The sequence below is a fragment of the Gouania willdenowi genome, chromosome 12 (genome assembly GCF_900634775.1).
Source record: "Gouania willdenowi chromosome 12, fGouWil2.1, whole genome shotgun sequence".
Classification (NCBI taxonomy): domain Eukaryota; kingdom Metazoa; phylum Chordata; class Actinopteri; order Blenniiformes; family Gobiesocidae; genus Gouania; species Gouania willdenowi.
In genome coordinates, this window is record NC_041055.1 from 8,442,134 (window position 1) to 8,461,916 (window position 19,783).

The following is a 19,783-nucleotide window of genomic DNA, read 5'->3' on the forward strand; positions in this document are numbered from 1 at the left end:
GTTATATAGTTTCTACATGTGGTGCAAGTCGAATAACATAGCTAGTGAGTTAAAGTTAGATTAGCGGTTAGTTGTGAGTCAGTTAAATGCTTAAGATCTATATTACTGTGTAAAATGAGTAAAGCTCATAAACACTGTCTACCAACTGAAAATATTTACAGACTTTGCTTTAGCAGAAAGAATATAGGTTAACAAAACATTTCTAGAAGGTATGACTGAATACGTTCGGATCTTCCAATTTTGACAGGAAATTAGTCGTATTGAAAGGTCAGGTAAGGAAATCCAAACAGTATTATATTTCACCACTAGTTAGCGCTGTAACGCCAAAACTGGGGCTGTGTTCGAAATGGCATATTCCATACTATACGATACAAACTCAACGAGTATATACTGTCTACGATATACTATAAGTATAATTAGGAGAATTAGGATGATGACCGTTCCCACTGAAGTATACTTCCAAGTTTTCCAAGATTTATTTCAAACCTACAACGACAAAAACCTGAAGCACACTGAGGCTAAATATCTCCAATGATTCGTCACCTTTGAAAGTTCTGAAAACATTTTAAGAGAGAAAATGACCAAGTAGAATATCAACATGTATGTGGTCATTTGATCCGTAAAACTTGCGGAAACACATCTCACGTCGACATTTCGATAACTTCTAGTTAACTTCAAAACAAGAACCCTATTTACAAAAGCGTTAAAAACTAATGGAAGACAGTAAGAGATGCTTTTGTTTTGAAAATGGGATGTTTCACTTTTAGCTTGAAGGCGGTCCCAGCACGATTTTACATTCCGCTTGCAATGCTTCATGGGGCGGTTGAGTATGACTAGTGTGTCCACCGTGCACACTTAAAAAATGTCCCGATATAGTATTACATCCAAATATTTTGTGCACACTCAATCTTTCCAAACTATCTAATGTATACTGTATACTCATTTTGAGGCAGCGTAGCACGAATTGGTTTTTCAATGTCAGTGGAAAAAAATCTGCCGATAATATCAACGGGACGATAATATTGCCCATCTCTATAATTACAAATGTTCCTTGGTAGAGTATATCACCCCCCACCCCCCCACACATCACCTTTACAGATTGAATGGGTAAACATGGCTGTGGTAGTGACCACTGAAGTGGAATGGTTTTTTTAAAAAACATTGTTTCTGTTAATTGTTGCTAATGAGCTTGTTTAGTCGTAAATAAAAAGTGGACACCTTTACTGATGTGATGAACAGGCCAGAAGCACAGCAGCTAAAAACGTCAACACAATTGAATATGTGCCGCAGAGTTATCTGTGTGTGGGCAGCGTGGTGTGAAAAGATTATTACAACACATTCCCCTGCTATGGTTGACTGTGAGCGTCTCTAACCGTTGTAGGTTACCCACTGAAACCCCAGAGAACAAACAGTGATTCACGGTGCATGCGTAAATATGAGAATTACAACTGAAGCCCAGTGAATACGACTCCTTTTGATTTACTCACTACTTGCAGACACTCACCAGCTGCACGCATTTATGATCACCGCCCCCCCCCCCCTTCCCCCCACAACCAGCATCACCACCTCTGAGTAACGCAGGGGTTGTTATGACTGTGTATGAGTGTGTGTTTGTGCATGAGCGTGTTACATGCCTGTGTATTCCCTAACGAGTCTGACGGGACTGCTGTGCCTAAGTTTCTCCTTATAAGGATATTGCCTGATAAAAGAGGATGCAGAGCCAATGGGGGGGGGGATAGAAAGGATAAAAGTTTATGAAGAGGAGAGAACGGAAGATGGGATAAGCTACAAAACAAATAAAAAAAGAGTATGTAGGACTACACAACTGATCAATAAACTGTTCAACTATTTGTATTACGCTCAAATTGTGCATTACTCCTAAACGTGAAAATAAAAGTTTTGAAATGTAATCACCAAAGAAGGAACAGTCAAAACGTATGTTTCCTCAAAAGAGAAGTCCACAGGAGCTCAAACCTTGTGAAAGAGCCTTAAAATATCTTCCCCTCTCTCACTGTCTGCTTGGCTGTGTGCGCGCAGCACCGATTGGCTAAGGTTGCACATGTGACTCGAGCTCGCTACTGTGATTGGCTCTGGCACGCATCGGCGCAGAGCTGTGCAGTGAAATAGATATAGATGGTGTGGTAGCGCCCCCTCACACTATGAGGTCAAAAGCTGAAGGGATTTCACTACTGGGCCGACTTGAATGTGCCGCCCGGGTGAAATAAAATTGAAATAAACATTTTGAAATTACAAAATTACTCCAAAATAACGGATGCACAAACTCGGGGTATTGCCGTTGACTAAGTTTGAGGTCAAACAGACACCGTGTCGGGGGAGATATTCGCTCCACAAACACGCACACCCACACGCGCGCACACGCTATGGGAGGTGGATCGCTTCTAAATTCATGCGCACCAGTCTAACGCACGTGTACCTGCCTGCGTAACTTTTACTAAACGTACCTAATTTAAGTAGTTAGGTGTAGTGGCAGGTGTGGCGTGAGTGAAGCTATAGCAATCAGGTGTGCTTCACTATGTAGCACCGTCTGCGTGACATGTAAACAAAAAATTGTTAGGCATGCAGGCATGTACATGTGTGTAAGTCAGGAAGTGTTGTATCCTGTCCAATCACAGCAATGACTCAGAGCGTAACACTACTGTCACGACCACTCTATGGAAGAGTGTCGTGACACAGACTGTAACCGGACTAAATGGTGGTTCATTATACACTCACACACACACTTGCATACCTGCGCGCGTGCACACGCCTGCACGCGTAAGCGCCCAATATTTTTTTCATAATTGTTTATATGTCACGTAGACGGTGATCGATAGTGAAGGTCACCTGATCGCTATACGCGTTAACACGTCTGCATGTGTGCTTGTGCATTGTACCCGTGTACCCATTCTAAGTCTATGGAAAATGTAGATCCGACATACAGACGTGCAGGCGCAGGGTACCCATTCATTTGTGCGTTTGTTGGACTGGTGCGGATGATTTTAGAAGCGATCCACCCCCCATACACACACACACAGACCGATGTAAAGCTATCTGATACAGAGAGGGCAACTTTTATGGGAAAAGGGGCACAAAAATGGGATTATATGATTCGAGGGTCACATTATGAGACTACACATCAGCATTTAGAATAATGACCATTATGAGCAATAATATTGTACTTTTTGTTGTTGTGTTTTGTGCTTTTCTCTCAATTTAAGGGTTTTTGGTGTCATGTTTTGGAATTCTTTAATTTTGTGTATATTTGTTTTCGTTTGTGTATTCTTTCGCTAATTTTGTGAACTTTTATCTCATTTTGTGTATTTCTTTGTCTTTTTGTCAGTTTCTGGTGTTATTTTGTATGTATTTCCTTAATTGTGTGTGTTTGTTCTTCCCACCTGACCCCCTCCCCCAGCCAACCTCCCACCCAACCCTTCCCACATGCCTTGTCTCGAGTTGTTTGACTGTGTCATGCTTACATTTATGTTTGCAGAGGCGTTTTTTTTCCCTGGTTTCACACTGTTTTCTCTGTTTAGGGAAATCAGTTTCAAACTGGCAGTTTTTTTTCCCCCTCACCCCTCCTCTCCTCCTGTTGTTGATCCCTTTTTCACCTAAATTTGTGGGCGCCGCAAATGGCTGCTCCGGTGTGTTGATGTGTCTTCTTTCACTGCAACTACCAAGTCAAATTCCTCGTATTGTTCTAAACTGTACCTGGTCAATAAAGCTGATCCTGATTCATGTTTGTTGTTGTTTTGTGTGTTTATATTGTTTTGTGTACTTTTCTCTTATTTTTGGTTTACATTTGGTGTATTTTTCTGTCATATTGTGTGTTTTTCTTGACAGGTTGTGTGTGATTTTGTGACATGTGGCAGCCCATGTCTGAGATTTTCCAAATAGCGTAATATTCATAAAACTTAAACGTAAACAAACTCTTCACCCTCAAACCTACGCTATAGCTGTGCTAATGTAGCTAAGGATGTGTAAGCTACTTCTGGCATAAAACAGGTGGGCTGTTAGATGGCAAAGGTCTTTTTGTAATTAAAGGTCTATGTAGATCCAGGCAGGTACTGTTGTGTACAATTATGTTCTTTTGTTCTAAGCCTTTGCTGAGATTAGCCAAAGCCAAAAGCATCTTTAGAAGGCCCTTTGATGCCTACAGCAAATGCTAAGCTAAATAAAGATGTTGATCAGTTAGCTATGGCGTCATTTTAAAGTTTGTGTGAGGGTTTTGTTGGATTCATTGTTTAACTTTAAGAAAAGTATTTACTGAAATTTTGTAAATTTTTCGAAAACTTAAGTCTTAATATTTTATGGGCAACTGGCAGCACGGGGGTAACATTTGTTGACCCGAAATTAAAAGGCAAGGATTGACTCAAAAAAAACACAAAATGGCAGAATATTAAAAAAATTTTTGCTTTCGAAAAACACAAAACGACAAAAAAAACATGCAAAAATATAGGACAACTAAAGCCCTATTCGCACGGGATTAGTTTTACAAAGGAACCACATGCGATTTGTAAAAATTGCGGCGAATGTCTGTGACGTTAATCCCGTGCGAATCGGCCTTGTCAGTCATTTGTAAAGTAAAAATTCCCCTGCAAATGACCTATTATATTTTGCTGAACTCCAAGGTCCTGTGATAATACTAATCCAATGCGAATAGATATCTCTATGATTTGGACAGAAATGGGCGCATATATGCTCATATTTGATCTCAGTTAAGAGGTAAACTCAGACCGTGACACCGGGATGCATGTTTGTTTACTTTTGGCGACGAATGGAAGGCTGCATTGGAGTGTTTAAAAAACCTTTTGGGTCCCGGGCCAGCAAAACCTTATCGGCCCCTAACGTACGGCAACAAAAAAAGAGAAGGCTGAGGAGAAGGAGCAATATCAGAAGCAAATGGTAGATCACGTCCTGCTTTGCACTGTGCAGTAAGAATCTTTTTCTTTTTCTGTTTGTAGCCTTCTATTTAATACAGCTGGCTAGCGCTAGCAGTAACACAGCACCGAGCTGTGGTCAAAAGCGTGCAAAGTTGTTTTAACATCAAATCACACACTGTTTCACGTTTTCAGATGTCCGTAAATTTCAGAAAAATCCCAGGCTTTGGTTATCCCGTGCAAATGCGCCGCATAAAAAGCAGACGTTGGAGGTTCATTTATTTATTTACTACATGCGGTCCCCAGGTAAAACTAATCCCATGCAAATAGGGCTTTAAGCAAACTGCAAAAACTCATACAGCGTACTTGAGAGTAATTATGCAAACACACACAAAACGACTACAAAAACACAAATATTACAACAATGAGAAACAAAATGACCACATAATGAGGTACAAATGTACAAAAAAGACAAATTAATTGTTCCCTGTGCTAATACTCAGATTGGTCATTATTCTAAATGCTGACATTAATGTTGATAACATGGCTCTCGGTTCAGACAATCACATTTTTGTGGCCCAGCTGTGATAGAAGTTGCCCAAGTCGGCCTTAGAGAGCTTTTGTAAAGGTTGTAGTGTAGCAACAGCTGTTAGCAGAAGCAGCTCTGTGAACACGGCAGAGGGAGGAGTTTGTTCTGCCATAATGCAGTAAAATGAACTGATTTGTTTCTTTTGTGTTTTCCAATCCACTCTTCTTTCTTCAGGATACTGAAATCATTGTTGTCTCATTTAGTTTTCATCTTGTCACAAAGAAACACAACTGTGACTTAAAATAGATGGAGATGTGAAGTTATTGGGCAAGTTTGGAAAGAAAGTAATGAGTTCATCAGTTGTGAGTATAATTAGCAGATAACAAATATGAATTGATTATTTAACCATGTAAATGGGCAGATAAACGTAAACATTTCTGCATTATATTTATGAGAGCACGATGAAGTTTGGATAATTTCATTTAATATAATCTTCAGAAAAGTTTCACGCATTGCATTATGGGATTTGGGGTCACACTGGCATCAGTAGATTACAACAACTTTTGGATTAAAAATAGATACAATTTAAAAGAATTTAGCTTTAAACTGAAACAGCATAATTAGGAATATTTCTAATGCAACTAAATGTACTAATATCTGCTTTTCCAACAGCAAAAAACAAATCAAATTAGAGCATAGAACTCACAACAGTTTCTATTTTAAAGCAGAAGACGACTTTCGTTGTTGCCTTCTAACCATCCTTATTTTGTGCACCCATGTACTGTATATACAGCGTGAGCCTGTGTTCGAAATCGCATACTAGCGTACTACTCATACTAAATCTGACGTTAAAATAAGTATGTAGTGCATTCAGATTAGATAGTATGGAAAAATTGACTAAGTGAGAAATACCTGGATGTATACTATATCAGAACATTTTTCAATTATGCACGGTGGGCATACCGCCCCATGATGCATTGCAAGCAGAACATAAAATCATCCTGGGACCTGCTTCAAGCTAAAAATCATAAGCATCTCTTCTTATCTTCGATTAGTTTTTTAGGTCGGGCTACCGGACTCAAAACGCCACTTACTTTGTTCTTCTTCTTCTTCTTGCAGTGTACACTAGTTAAAATCACGACTCCTCTGTTCTTAGTAAACGAATCGGACTGAAATTTGGTAGGTATAATCTATGGATGTGTATGCATAGACGCTCAGAGCCGGATTTTCGATTTGGGGCCCCAAAAGAAAAGAAAAAAGAAAGTCGATTTCTCATTTATTTGCAAGTAAAATATTACGACGGTTGGTGGTACCGAATCATTGTGGATGATGTCACCAAGAGCCGAGGCTGAGCCGAGTGCCGGTGTTGTGTCAAAACCTTTGACCCGAAAAAATCTGTTACCGCAGGTGGCGACAGTTCCAACCCCTGCGGTTCTTGGTGGACATTTACTCCTCCTTAAACATGTTTGTAATTCTTCTCCAGTCTGCATTTACTTCACCCACTGGAGCGTCATGTTTCAGGGGGAGTAAATCGCTCCTGAATAGCTACAAAGAGGTTTGCACTCTTCTTCTCTACCGCCGAGAAGCCCCAGCGGTCACAGATTTTTTCGGCAATTCAATAGATTACCATTTTACGTCGCACAATTTAATTTGTTTTACTCGGTGGAACCGAGTCATTTCACTAAATTCTCGGAAACGTGGTACGTGCTATTTGGCGCGGAGACGTTCTGCGGGCCCGGCCGTAGTTCATCTTGTTAGTTTAGTAGTTTTTTGTAACCAGAAGTTTTGTGAGTAACACAAAGGCAGGTGTCCGAAAATCTCAGAAATGTCAACTTGAAATGGTTTTCCGCATGTTTTATGGATCAAATGACCACATGTTGATATTCTATTTGGTCATTTTTTCGCTTAAAATGTTTTCAGAACTTTCAAAGATGGAGAATCAATAGAGATATTTAGCCTCAGTGTGCTTCAGGTTTTTGTCGTTGAAGGTTCGAAACACATCTTGGGAAACTTGGAAGTATACTTTAGTGGGAACGCTCATCATCCTAGTCATCCTAACATACTTATAGTAGATGGTAGACAGTAAATACTCAATGAGTTTGTGGTGCATAGTACAGAGTATGCCATTTCGAACACAGCCTATATGTTTCAGTTAGCCTGACTTTTTAATTTTCTTTGTTATTTTCCTCCCATGGAACAACTCTACTTTAGTAACAGTGCCTCAAATGAGCAGCTCATGAAATGGCATCAGATTTTCTGGCTACTTTGGAGCCCATTCAGACCGATTCCCAGAGTTTTTCTGGCCTTAAACTGGCCAAACTGTGCCATGAAACACCTCAGACTGTGTATTTGGACAGTAGGTTTGCTTATTAAGCCCTGATGCAGAAGCTGGGAACAAAGCGTACTGTGTTTATGTGTCTGCTGTGGTCAGCAAAGTTGTGTTACCGGCTGGGTCAGCGTAAACATACGTAAACACCAAGTAATTGAATTACCAATAGATTTGTTTGAATCCTAACTTCTTCACAAACCAAAATTTGACTCTACTGTAAAAAGTGATAAGTTACAGGACAAATGTGGGCCAAAGGAATGTTTATTCTCGCCCTGTCATATTTGACAAACGCCTGCCTCCCCCCTGCTTCTCTCTTCCTGACTTCTGCGATTCCGTTCTGCGTCTCCTCACTTCTGCCAGCTCACATATTTCTTTCTTGTCTTTGCATGGCCTTGCTCTACCATCACTGCATCAGTCGCCTCTACCTTCCCTCTCTCAGCTGCTGCTGCTCCTCCCAGCTGTTCAATCACACATGGCTCCTGCCGAAAGAAGAGATGGAGGGAGGGAAAGAGGGAGGAGGAAATGGGTGGAGAGACGGGGCAAAGAAAGAAAGAGTGGCTGACAGACAGAGCGTGAGGCACATGGCCAGAGAGTGAGATCTTCTCTCGCTGCAGGCTGGATTATTGCTGAGGAAGGGGAACCTGGTGCTCCTCTACCTCCTTCCCTCCCTCTCTTCCCTTCCCTCTGTGTGTGTGTGTGTGTTCTTCTCTACTTCTCTTCACTTGCTGAGGGACCCACAGCGCTCACGTCTTTCCGACATCTCACCTCTCGTGCTCCTCTCACCCCCCTCTTCCCTGCTTGCCTCCCTCAGGATGTCGTGTGAGGAGGCTCAGCTCCACAAGGAGAGGCTGCAGGCCCTCACGGTAAGTCGGCCCCTTTTGTTTTTACACCTCTTTCGTCCCCTCCTGACCTTTAGTCTGCGTTATCTTTCAGTGGCAGTAATGTCTGTTGCTGCTGCCGTTGGTGCCACCAACAATCCTACTCATCTTCACTGTTTCAGAACATTCATACTTTTCATTCAAACTCGTATAAAAGGCAGCCACTCATTTTGAAGCTGAATTACGTAAAACACCAGTGGAGTCACCTCTTAATATAATGTACATAATATAAAAATATTTTTTAAGTGCCATAAAACAGTATGTATTACTGTTAGTTTCATGTCACAGATGTTAGTTCTACCTCAGGTGCGTTTTTAGTGAAATGGTCCCAAACTTTTTGAGAATTTAGGTTGGTTCTTCTTCTTCTGTAATTCTTCTTCACACTATAAATGGTGAAGCGACACTGCGCCCAGCAGTTCATGTAAGGTACTGCAGCAAAAAAGAAGAATCTCAAACTCCACCAATGTCTCTGGCCTGAGATGCAAACATGTGTTTGCTTGTGTATTTTACTTTCAGGAAAAGGCTACAAAAAAAACTGCAGGTTTCTTTTATTTCATTCTTTTATGTGCATTTATAGCCGTCATGATGTTCAGAATGCCAGAGTTTGCCTAATGTTTTGGACGTCTTGCAGCCTGATGTCATTGCCTCCTCCTACACACATTTTCACCACATAAAACAATTTTTTGTTTGACAGTTACTAATGTATGCTTGATTCCATCACCAGCCTTATTGTCTTGCAGTGCTGCTGTTTTTTGAGTGTAAGGAGAGGAAAAGCAAATGAGTGGAAAATTATTTAAATAAGGTGATTTCATGGTTTTTTGTTTTTTTTTGTTTGTTTTTGTAATATATCTGATAATTCTGCAGTGAAGTGGTCTTTTTTTCTATATCCCACATTTCACAAATGGCTGTGTGATCAGCAGAAAAGTTTAGGTATTAGTGCTGATGGTTTTTTAGAGCAACTGTTACACCAGGGTTGGCTTCCCAGGACTAAATTTGGCGCCGGAATGGAACCACAGCATACCACACACACTTTAAGACACACAGAGGCACAAGGACACACGCACACACACACACGCACACACACACACACACACAGCAGGGGGAGGAACAGCAGCAGCAGCAGGAGAAACTATTTTGGCCACGTTGAAACATGGCAACATATAACTGGCTGTTTGTTCTGAGTTTACAGCTACTGAGAAAATAATTTATGATTGGATTTGTTTTTATCCATGTGACATAGGTTTCATTCACTGACACTATGGCTGTTTTTGAAATGGCATACTTCGTACTACGTATGGTACTAGGGCTGCTCGATTATGGCCAAAATGATAATCACGATTATTTTGATCAACAATGTAATCCCGTTTATAATCACATTCCTTTATCATGTTAGGAAAAAAATTCTGTGTTCTCATTATACGACTTTTATTTTTTCATTTTTTTTTAAACTACTTTTAAACAAATAATATGTGTCCTGTTTGCAGTCTAAAATTAAGCTATATATAACATTCAAAACATAAAAAACAAAAAAATAACGCCAGAATTTAAATCGTACCAAAGGCTAACTGAATAAATACAGTATTACAGAGTGCAGAACCCATATTCTAAATGTAAATATTGCAGACGATCAGGATAATTTAATCGTGGCAACAAAAATCATGATCACGATTAATATTTTGATTTATTGTGCAGCCCTACTATGCATTACAAACTCAATGAGAATGTACTGTCGACTATATACTAGTATAATTAGTAATTAGGAGGATTAGGATGATAACCGTTACCACTGAAGTATACTTCCAAGTTTCCCAAGATGCATTTCAAACCTACATCGACAAAAACTTGAAGCACACTGAGGCTAAATATCTCTGTTGATTCTCCTCCAGTTCTGAAATAGTTTTAAGCGAGAAAGTGAATATCAACATGTGGTCATTTGAGCCATAAAATGCATGAAAACACATTTCATTCATTCATTTCAAAGATTTTCAGAGACCCGCCATCGTGCTACTGACAAAACTTCCGGTTAACTTCAAAACAAGAGCCCGATATACAAAAGTGTTAAAAACTAATGGAAGACAAGAAGAGATGCTTTTGTTTTGAAAAGGGGATGTTTGACCTTTAGCTTGAAGCCGGTCCCAGGACAATTTTATGTTCCGCTCGCAATGCATCATGGGGACGTTGAGTATGACTAGTGTGCCCACTGTGCACTATTTAAAAAATGTCTTGATACATTGTAGTATACATCTGGGTATTTCTTGCATACTCAATCTTTGCAAACTATCTAATGTGAAACCACTACCTACTAATTTTGACGTCAGACTTAGTATGAGCAGTATGTTAATATGATTTTTCCAACACAGCCTATGTATTTGTTTTGATAACAAAAGTTTTCTGGACTTTAAATTTCATTTAGCAGAACTCTCATGTTCACATGGTGTCTGAGATCAAAGTTGAACTCCAGTTACCAAATGAAGACTGTGGTTTGATGTAGGCCTCGGTTGTGTTGGCTGCTGTGTTTGTTGATGATTTTAAATATTTTTACTGATGATTTTAAATGGTGGTTCTTATAGATTTTAAGCTACTGAATGTTTTCTGTTGCACTTTTTGATCATGTAAAGCACATTGAGTTGCTTTGTGTATGAAATGCACTATACAACTAAATTTGCCTTACTCTACCACTCCCATGAACAAATGTGTTTAAATCACCAAAGAATAGAATGTGTTTGCATTTGGTAGTTAAAAAAATGCAATCCTCCAAGCCTTGACGTGCCAGCACAGGACTTTAAAAAAGTTAAAGCTCTTTCATTTCAACAACTTTACAAGAGATCGTCCTGAAAAAGGCTAATTTTCCCAGCACACTTTGTAGTGTGATCGTGATTAGAGGCTTGTTCGCTGCCAGCAGTGTGGCTTCTCATGGTTACTAATTGGTCTGATTAGAAAATAGTTGTGATGTAATATGGAATGCCTCCATGCAGTTACTGTTTTTACCATGTAATTAGAACAGTGGAAGCACAGCACTGGTTTGGTTTTCCCAGAATACTGCTGGAAGGGCTTATATGTGGTTTATAGGATCACCCTATGAAAGCATTACTGCTCTAAATACCAGTTGGCCATATCTTCAGAGACAGCTCACAAGTTCTCAAGAACCAAAGTTTGAGAGAATTAAGACATTCATAGTGTTTAAGAATTAACATGTTGATTATACTGTGTCTAGTTTTGAGAAAAGAGGAAGAATGAGAAAGTGACTGGAGTAGAGCTTCAATTTTCTGTTTCAAAATGTCTCCATTTTCATTGAGTTTCTGTTTCATCATCTTTACTCAGATGTCATTGCAAGATAAAAAAAAAAAAAACAACAACCTGAAATTAGGTTAAACATGCTTAATATGGTATAAGAGTTCAATATTGTTATTTATGCACAGATGAAATGCGCTGAAGCAAGCATGCGCTGAGATCACGCCAGAGTTTTTGTTAGATGAGACGTTCAGTCATTTGCTACACTTACTAAAGCTAATAATTATCTACTGATACATATTATCGTATATAAATATTGAGTAGGGCCGAGTGTTGTCACAATTTTGCACAAAAACTGGATTAATTCCAGAAAGTTCTGACACCTTATAAGATCTAATGAAAATAAATAAATAAATAAACATAAAAAGAGAAAAAGAAGAAACAGGACTCTTAAATTGCTCAACATTATTGACAAAGTTGCTGTCGCCCAATGGCAAATGCAACAGTGAACACTAATAATACTAAGTAATTAACTATTTCCGTGCAGGATATGCATTCTCTGATAGGTTTGGAAATCACTAAAATCAGATATTCAAGTGTTATTTTTGCATAGTCCGATGCTATTTCTGCACCTTTTAATCAAATCTATAAAACTGACGCATAATTTTGAATGCATTTACTCGATATATTCAAGCACAAACAAACCTGTGTGACTCTGGCCTATTAAATGAACTTTGCAAGCTAGGATAGACAGAGTTCTGGTTCCACTTAGTGAAGAGAAAGGCAAAGGGTGAAGGTGAGGGAATGTGGCCTGCTGAGGATGCTTGAAGTTATGGGTCATGCTAAGAACGAGGCTGGGTTGCAGTTTACTTGTAGACCAATGTAGAACACACATTCTTCATTCAAATTGGGAACAAAATGACTGTTACTTTTGAAATGATTGAAGTGTCAGCGTGTTCTCCTTGGCAGCGTTTGACTTTAAATAAGTCAAATCAGTTCATGGAAGGAGAAGAGGTTGCTTCTCTTGTTTCTTGTACACAGCCTCAGAATTTACGTGATCGTCAAAAAGGGACTGAAAATACGGAATTCACTTCCTGCAACTGAAATTACAATATTATTAAAGTTTTTTTTTTTGTTTTTTTTTTCACAAAATAAAGCCTCACATACATGTTTTGCCCCATATCAGGAAGTTTAATAGCCTTTAATGATTCGAGAAAAGCAATAAAATGGAAACAAAATGGGAATGTGTAAACCGGCATGACTCTGAAACGGAATTTGGGAAATTTCAAAACGAAAAATCCTACGCTATGTTTGTGTAGAGCAGGGAACTTTTATTTAGTTCAGGGGCCAAATATGTACCAGTTAGATCTCAAGTGGGCCACAGATTATAGGATGGAAAAAAAAACAATTTTAACATCAATTGTGCCATAGTTTTTATTATCAGTCCCTGTCAGATGTTCACCTAAAAATTATTGATTTTGCAATTGCATGATTTGTGTAAAAATTGAAAGTTCTTTCCACAATTCGCAATTAAAAATGACTGCGTTCATGTGATATAAATAACAGAAAACTACAAGCTTCTAAAAATATTGTAGAGTTTCATCAAATTGGTGAATTTGAGGTATTTACAACTGGATTATTTGGTATATGACACAATAAATTACTCTGTCATTTTTTACTCTCTTATGTGGGGTGAGTTTGGTACATGTGGTGCCCAATTGAATTGCTCCTTTTTCTTTTTGGTCATTTGTAGCTTTTCTTTTTGGAAATTGTTGTTCAAGCAGATTAGATAAGAAGTCCCAACTAAGGACGGTGTAATTCTCTACTCTATGAGAACTACACGTTACTTGCATTGATCTGAACATGTTTGCCAGCCTTTACTCGTCCCATGAATCCATGACCCCACATATGACGTATTTTACACTAATCTGACCTTGGAACTCTTCAAACAGATAGTGACCACTGCAACTGGGAAAACCAAACAGAGAAGATTCACCATGTGGAAGAGGCTCTGTTCCATTATCTAGTCATCATAAATTGGTACTTTCTGAACTTTTGCATTTTGCATCTTTGATGCTTTAAACACTTTAAACTGAATGAACTTTAAAATATTCACTGGCTGCCAATGATCAAGACATTTCATTCAATTGTCAATGTTCATATTGTTATGGCTGAGCTGGGACCCCTGGGGCCTATACTACAAAGCTAGATGTCCTCTTATCTCGCTAATTTCCAGGATTTAATCTGTGTGCTAGACCACAAAGCTGGCTAACGTTTTACGGGGCTAAATCACCATGGTAACTTAGGCTGAACGACTAACTTGGTCGGGATCAGGTTTTGTTCTGGCTAGGATCTGAGCGAGTATGTAAGTCCCGCCTCCTGACCAATCAGTTCTCTTGGAAAATGACCTGTCCAATCAACGGTGGATCATTCTGTGAACACGTCTCTGTGTGGATCTGATGCAGACAGGAGCGAGAGAGAGAGAGAGAGAGAGAGAGAGAGAGAATATTTATCATTTCATTTACCCAATCACATCCTATAGGAAAGATATGGATTTTTATCTGATGGACTGGCCTGCATTAATCAGCTGATAAAACCTGTGTGCATCGGACGTTTTCAGACCAATACATTCATTCATGTATTATGTGGTGATGCAGAGAGCCTCAGTCCTATAAGATAATATAAAATACAGATATTTTCCACCTTATGGTGTGGGTTGAACTGCATGAACGCAGCATCAGAGCCACAGACAAGGTAAAAGTGAACGTGAAGCTGATCAGAATGTCTCTGTTTATAATCTCACTAATTTCATTATTAACACTTATCAATTCTGGCATACATCCCTTGCTGCTTTTACTGCAGCAACAGTGTTGTTTTTGGTCTGAATTATGGATTATAATCCTTCATATTTTCTCATATATTCATATTCCTCAATTGTGACTTAAGTTGCTCTACACAGTTTCTCTGTGATTGTGATTGGTCTGACGCTGTAATCTCCACCTCTGTCACAAGAGCGCGCACGTAGCCAGGCTGATATCAACTCCCTTAACTTAGAGAGTTGTAATCTAGATTTGTAGGACAGTTTATGTCTGACGAAGAATGTTTGGTTAGTTAAAGCCCGTTAACGGAGGCAAATCCAGGGTATAATGATCTAGCTTCGTAGTATAGGCCCTTGATTTTCAGTGATCACAGAAAACGGACGAGAAATACAGAATTGACTTCTTGAAACAAAAATGGCAATATTGTTATATTTACAATTTTTTTTTTTTTTATTTCAAACAAAAAACTTTTTTTCACACAATTTATCATTGTAAATAACAACAAAAACACAAAATACATACAAAACACACACACATACAAAAAACAAAATGGCCACAAAAACATAACATGAGAGAAAAATACACACAATGATGGTAAAAACACAAATAATAACAATGCTTAGATTGGTCATTATTCTACATACTGACATACATGTTGATAATGTGGCCCTCAGATCAGACAATCACAATTTTGGGGCCCTGTTGTGATAAAAGTTGCTCTTTTCTTTTCTAGGATGTAAAGATGTAAATTATTTAGATGCTTCCAGAACAATTGTTAATACTGTGATGTTTATTTATATTTGTTAGGGGGCGTCGCCTGCTACTCACTGTGCAGATTGGATCCAGGGAAGTTGATAGGCTGACACTGGGGGTCTCGTTTATGGACTTTCAACAATTTCTGGGGGAGGAGGCGAGTGCTGGGTGCAAAGTCATTTTCAGAAAGGAAGAGGGAGTGTGGCTTGTTGGTCAGTAGGGGGTCTTTGACATTGCAGACATTACAAGCGATCTAAAATTAGCAACAGCTTTCTTGAACCTGCTCTACATTTCTTGTGCTTGTTTAAGGGACGTCACCTAAACAACAAGATTGTGGTTACTAAGACTGCAACGCAACTCTAAATGTTAGTTTTTAAAGCATTTTTACAACATATGAGACATATTGCAAAGTTAAACAAATGGGTGATGAGATAAAGATCTATAAAACCATTTTACCACTCATGCATTGAAGCCGTTCTGGTGTTTTTGATAGAAGAAACTAGCTCAAACGCTACACTTGGATGGTGTTTATTTGTGCGAATTTTAAAAGTGTACGCACACAGATCCGTCCCCACACACAAGACTCACAAGATTAGTGTAATCACCACCTGCTGCCACTGCATGACAGCGGTATGCAAGACATTTGAAGGATGTGCTAAGTTTGAGTTTATAGATTGGATCCAGAGGTTGGAATTCTCTTTACTCTTGACTTAATGACCCAGCAATGTTTTAAAAAAGACTTGGCTCCTGATCAATTGGATGCTTCAGCACCACAGCCTTGAATGTGTGCCCTTGGACGATAATTATATGCTACCTTTTTTTTTTTTTGGCTGTGAACATTCAAACTTGTTTATTTGTTTAGAGACGGGTGACATGGGCCGATATTTGACATTGGTGTTGGTTTTCCCACAGATTATAATTGTTCCCTGTTTCTTATTTGATTAACTAGCTAGCGGGCTAATCGCTAAGCTAATGCTAGCTCACAAGCTATCTTAATTGATCTGCACATTGACAAGGCCACAAACTATATCACAAATGTTAAATGTGATATGTTTGCTGTACAATATTTGAGGGTTATTTTTAGGGCTGTCACTTTAATGCGCTAATTGCAGTTCTTTATTTACAGAAAAAAATTACGCAATAAAGATAAAATAACACCATTAATCAAGTTTTTCTTTTTTGCACTCCAAACAGCACAGAACCTTTCTCTTTTCAAGAGTTCCCGGTACACCCATAACACTGATGCACAGACTATGTTTCGTTTGCATTAATTCTGGCTTATAAAAACACCAGATGGAAAACAAAAGCCCAGTTGTACAACCTCAATGCTAAACATGTAACGGCTAGCAAGGACAGCTAGCACAGACACTCGCACAGTGCTAACTGCAACATGCTGTTTAACAAAGTCACTGGATAACTATTATTATCTTTATTATTATTATTATTATTATTATTATTATTATTATTATTATTATTATTATTATTATTATTATTATTTTGTTGTTGTTTTTTATGCGCTTATAGCACTTCATATGGACCTGATGTTTTATTTCATTTGTATTTTCCATTATTTGGAGATTGACAAAAGTACATTTCAATATTCCCTGTTCAAGTCTGTAAAAACAACAAACTAGCTACTTTATAAAACCACTTTGTTATATATCAATCTTTTGATCTGCTACAGTAATGTAATTTAAATGAAAATACCTCAAGTTGAGGGCGTTTCTCAGCAACTTTTAGGTGAGATTAATAAAGAGATTAATTAGATTGATGAATTAATTACAGAGCATAATTAATTAATCGCTCTATTTTTTTAATCTCCTGACAGCACTAGTTATTTTATTGTGTATTATTACAGTTTCACAGAGGCCGACACAGCTGTTGTTTGAGAAAACAGATCAAAAAACAATAATATGGCACTTTCTCCATAAATGAAGTTGAACAGGTACAAGCAGTTATGGTTTGCTCAACATCACATAGTGATGGCCCAGGTAGGATTCGAGCCGGTGACCCTGCAATTACAAGCCCGCTTCTTTAAAGTCATTCTACATTTAAGTAAGTAGAATTGTGAGACTGGAATGGAAACAACTACGTTCCTCCCTCCCCTCCCTTTTTCGAATCCACTGGCCTTCTAATGAAGGCGCACGACTGTGGAGCTGTTTGCAATGACTTTGTTGCTAAGTTTCTTTTCCTGCTGCGACGCCTGCCATTGCACCTTCAGGACATTCAGGACGTGAACGCGCATCGACTTTTGTCGAGCAGCCAATACTAACGCTCAAAAGAGTTCATGGAGCAATTGGTTTGTATAAAGATGTCTGATTGGCTGGAAAGGAGCGTCACACTCTTTGTTTTCTACGAGATGACTATCGTTGTAATTTGCGCTTTATAAATACAGTTGAATTGAATTGGATGCAGAGCCAAGACAAGGTGCAGAGGTCCAGTGTCTTCTCAGAACACTTTGTATTAAAATAAGCTCAAAGGTTAGTATGGATTTTTGACCAAGTTATGCCAAATAATTTACATACTGTAGCTTTAACCGCTACACCTCCACCGTCCGTTTAATATCGAAAATCAAAAAAATTTGCTGGACAACATCGGCATATTGGAAATCAACAAAAAGCTAATATTGTACATTTCTAATTGCATTGTGTATCTTTTTATCTTTGCAACACTTCCTGCATCTCATGCTGGGCTCAGCTCAGGTTTGTTTGTTTGTCCATTAAACTGAAAGAAATCTCAATTGTGAGATTACATGTGCAGAATGTGACCCATCCAATCTGCAGCCTACTGCTGTTTGTAAAGCCAACATCAGCAGAACCTTGATGCCTGACAAGTTACGTCACTGTTTGATTAGATCACGGTCCTCATAGCCTGAGGCTGGGGGGCTCCTCTCGTTTAGAAAGCAGTGACAGAAGCGTCACATGGTTTGCTTTGAAGCTCGCTCTAAACCTAGACAATATGGCTCAGACACTGGCATACAAAATTACAACAAATGTACATGAAATTGTTCTTGAAATACACAAAATGATAACAAAAACACACCAAATGAGAGAAAGATATACAAAACAACAAAAACACTTTATTTACTGCATTAATGCTCAGATTGGTCATTATTCTAAGAGTTGACATGAATGTTGATAATCTGGCCCTCACTGTCATAAATGTAGCCCATCTCTGACGTTGCTCTCAAACCCAAGTATGTAATGTTCAACCTAAATAATACATATATTGAATGGTTGATGTAAGTCTGATGTACAGTTAAAGTAATTTGGTTGTGTTTGTTTTTTATTCTGTGCATTGCTATAGTGACACTACTTACCGTGTAGTGTTCAATAGCAGAGTTTTCAAATATTTAAGTAACATTAAGCATCAAATCTAGCTGACAACATTGAGGATATTGTAAGTGTCGTAATAGAAAATGCTTAAATTAAGCTTTTGCTCTGGATTACAACATTTTTGTTTCATACTACTTTTCTTTTTTTTACATTGGTAAAAACCTTTAATCACCACCAACCGGCGAAACACGCTCACGTTTTGCACGAAATCCCACGCAATGTGGTTGGAGGCGAAACGCTTCTGCCTTGACGTGTCATCAGGTAAACTCACCACCAGTTCATTCGTGACACTTGCTAGACATTCAGTAACCCGTTTTCTGGTCACAAATAGCGTGTAAATGTGTGATACATTTTATCACAAAACATTCATGTGAGGCAATTCTGTGTCATGTTGGGGCTCGATTTTCAACATGTAATATACAGTATGAGATTCAGAATGTGAATTCCATTTTCTATGATCACGGAAGAATCAGAGGAATTTGTGTACCGTTCTGTCTTTGGTTATTCCAAATCAAAATAACAAATAATGTGTTTATTTCTGTTTTGGTTTCAAGTCAATTAAAAAAAAAAAAAACTAAAGAAAAATCAAAAAACCAGACAAGACGCGTTTTTCTGTTTTAAAATTAATTATTCTGTTTGTGTGATATTTGGATAATTACAGGAAAACTAGGATGAGAGCTTCATGTTTTAAGCTCACCACACAGAGGGACCCACAGACAGGGGTGGACGTTAACTCTGCTGCGTTTGATAAAATGATGCATGTTGTCCACCTCACATCGATGGGAAAGAGGCGTAATTTGTGTGTCAATGACGTTTCGTTAAAGAGTTATTGATGCAGGAAGTCTGAATCTGTGAATATCGTTCCAACTTTACTGAACAGTGTTACGGTCCAAATAGCATCCAAAGAAACTGGTGACTGACTATCGACTGTGAGGCTGGTGTGAGGAATAGACGCTAGAAATTCTACCATTTGGCACTTTTGCAAAAACAATTACACGGCTTTTTTGCGGGCAGTAAAACATATATTTTGTG

At 38.6% G+C, this 19,783-nt stretch overlaps 1 protein-coding gene across 3 annotated transcripts in view; it reads left to right on the forward strand.

The window, feature by feature from the left end:
• Nucleotides 1-19,783, forward strand: part of palm2akap2 (PALM2 and AKAP2 fusion) — a 134,646-nt gene that overhangs the window by 8,732 nt on the left and 106,131 nt on the right. For all 3 annotated transcript variants that reach the window (XM_028462366.1, XM_028462367.1, XM_028462368.1), the window contains exon 2: nucleotides 8,547-8,598. In XM_028462366.1, the coding sequence (XP_028318167.1) occupies nucleotides 8,547-8,598 (52 nt within the window). The remainder of the gene's footprint in view (nucleotides 1-8,546; nucleotides 8,599-19,783) is intronic.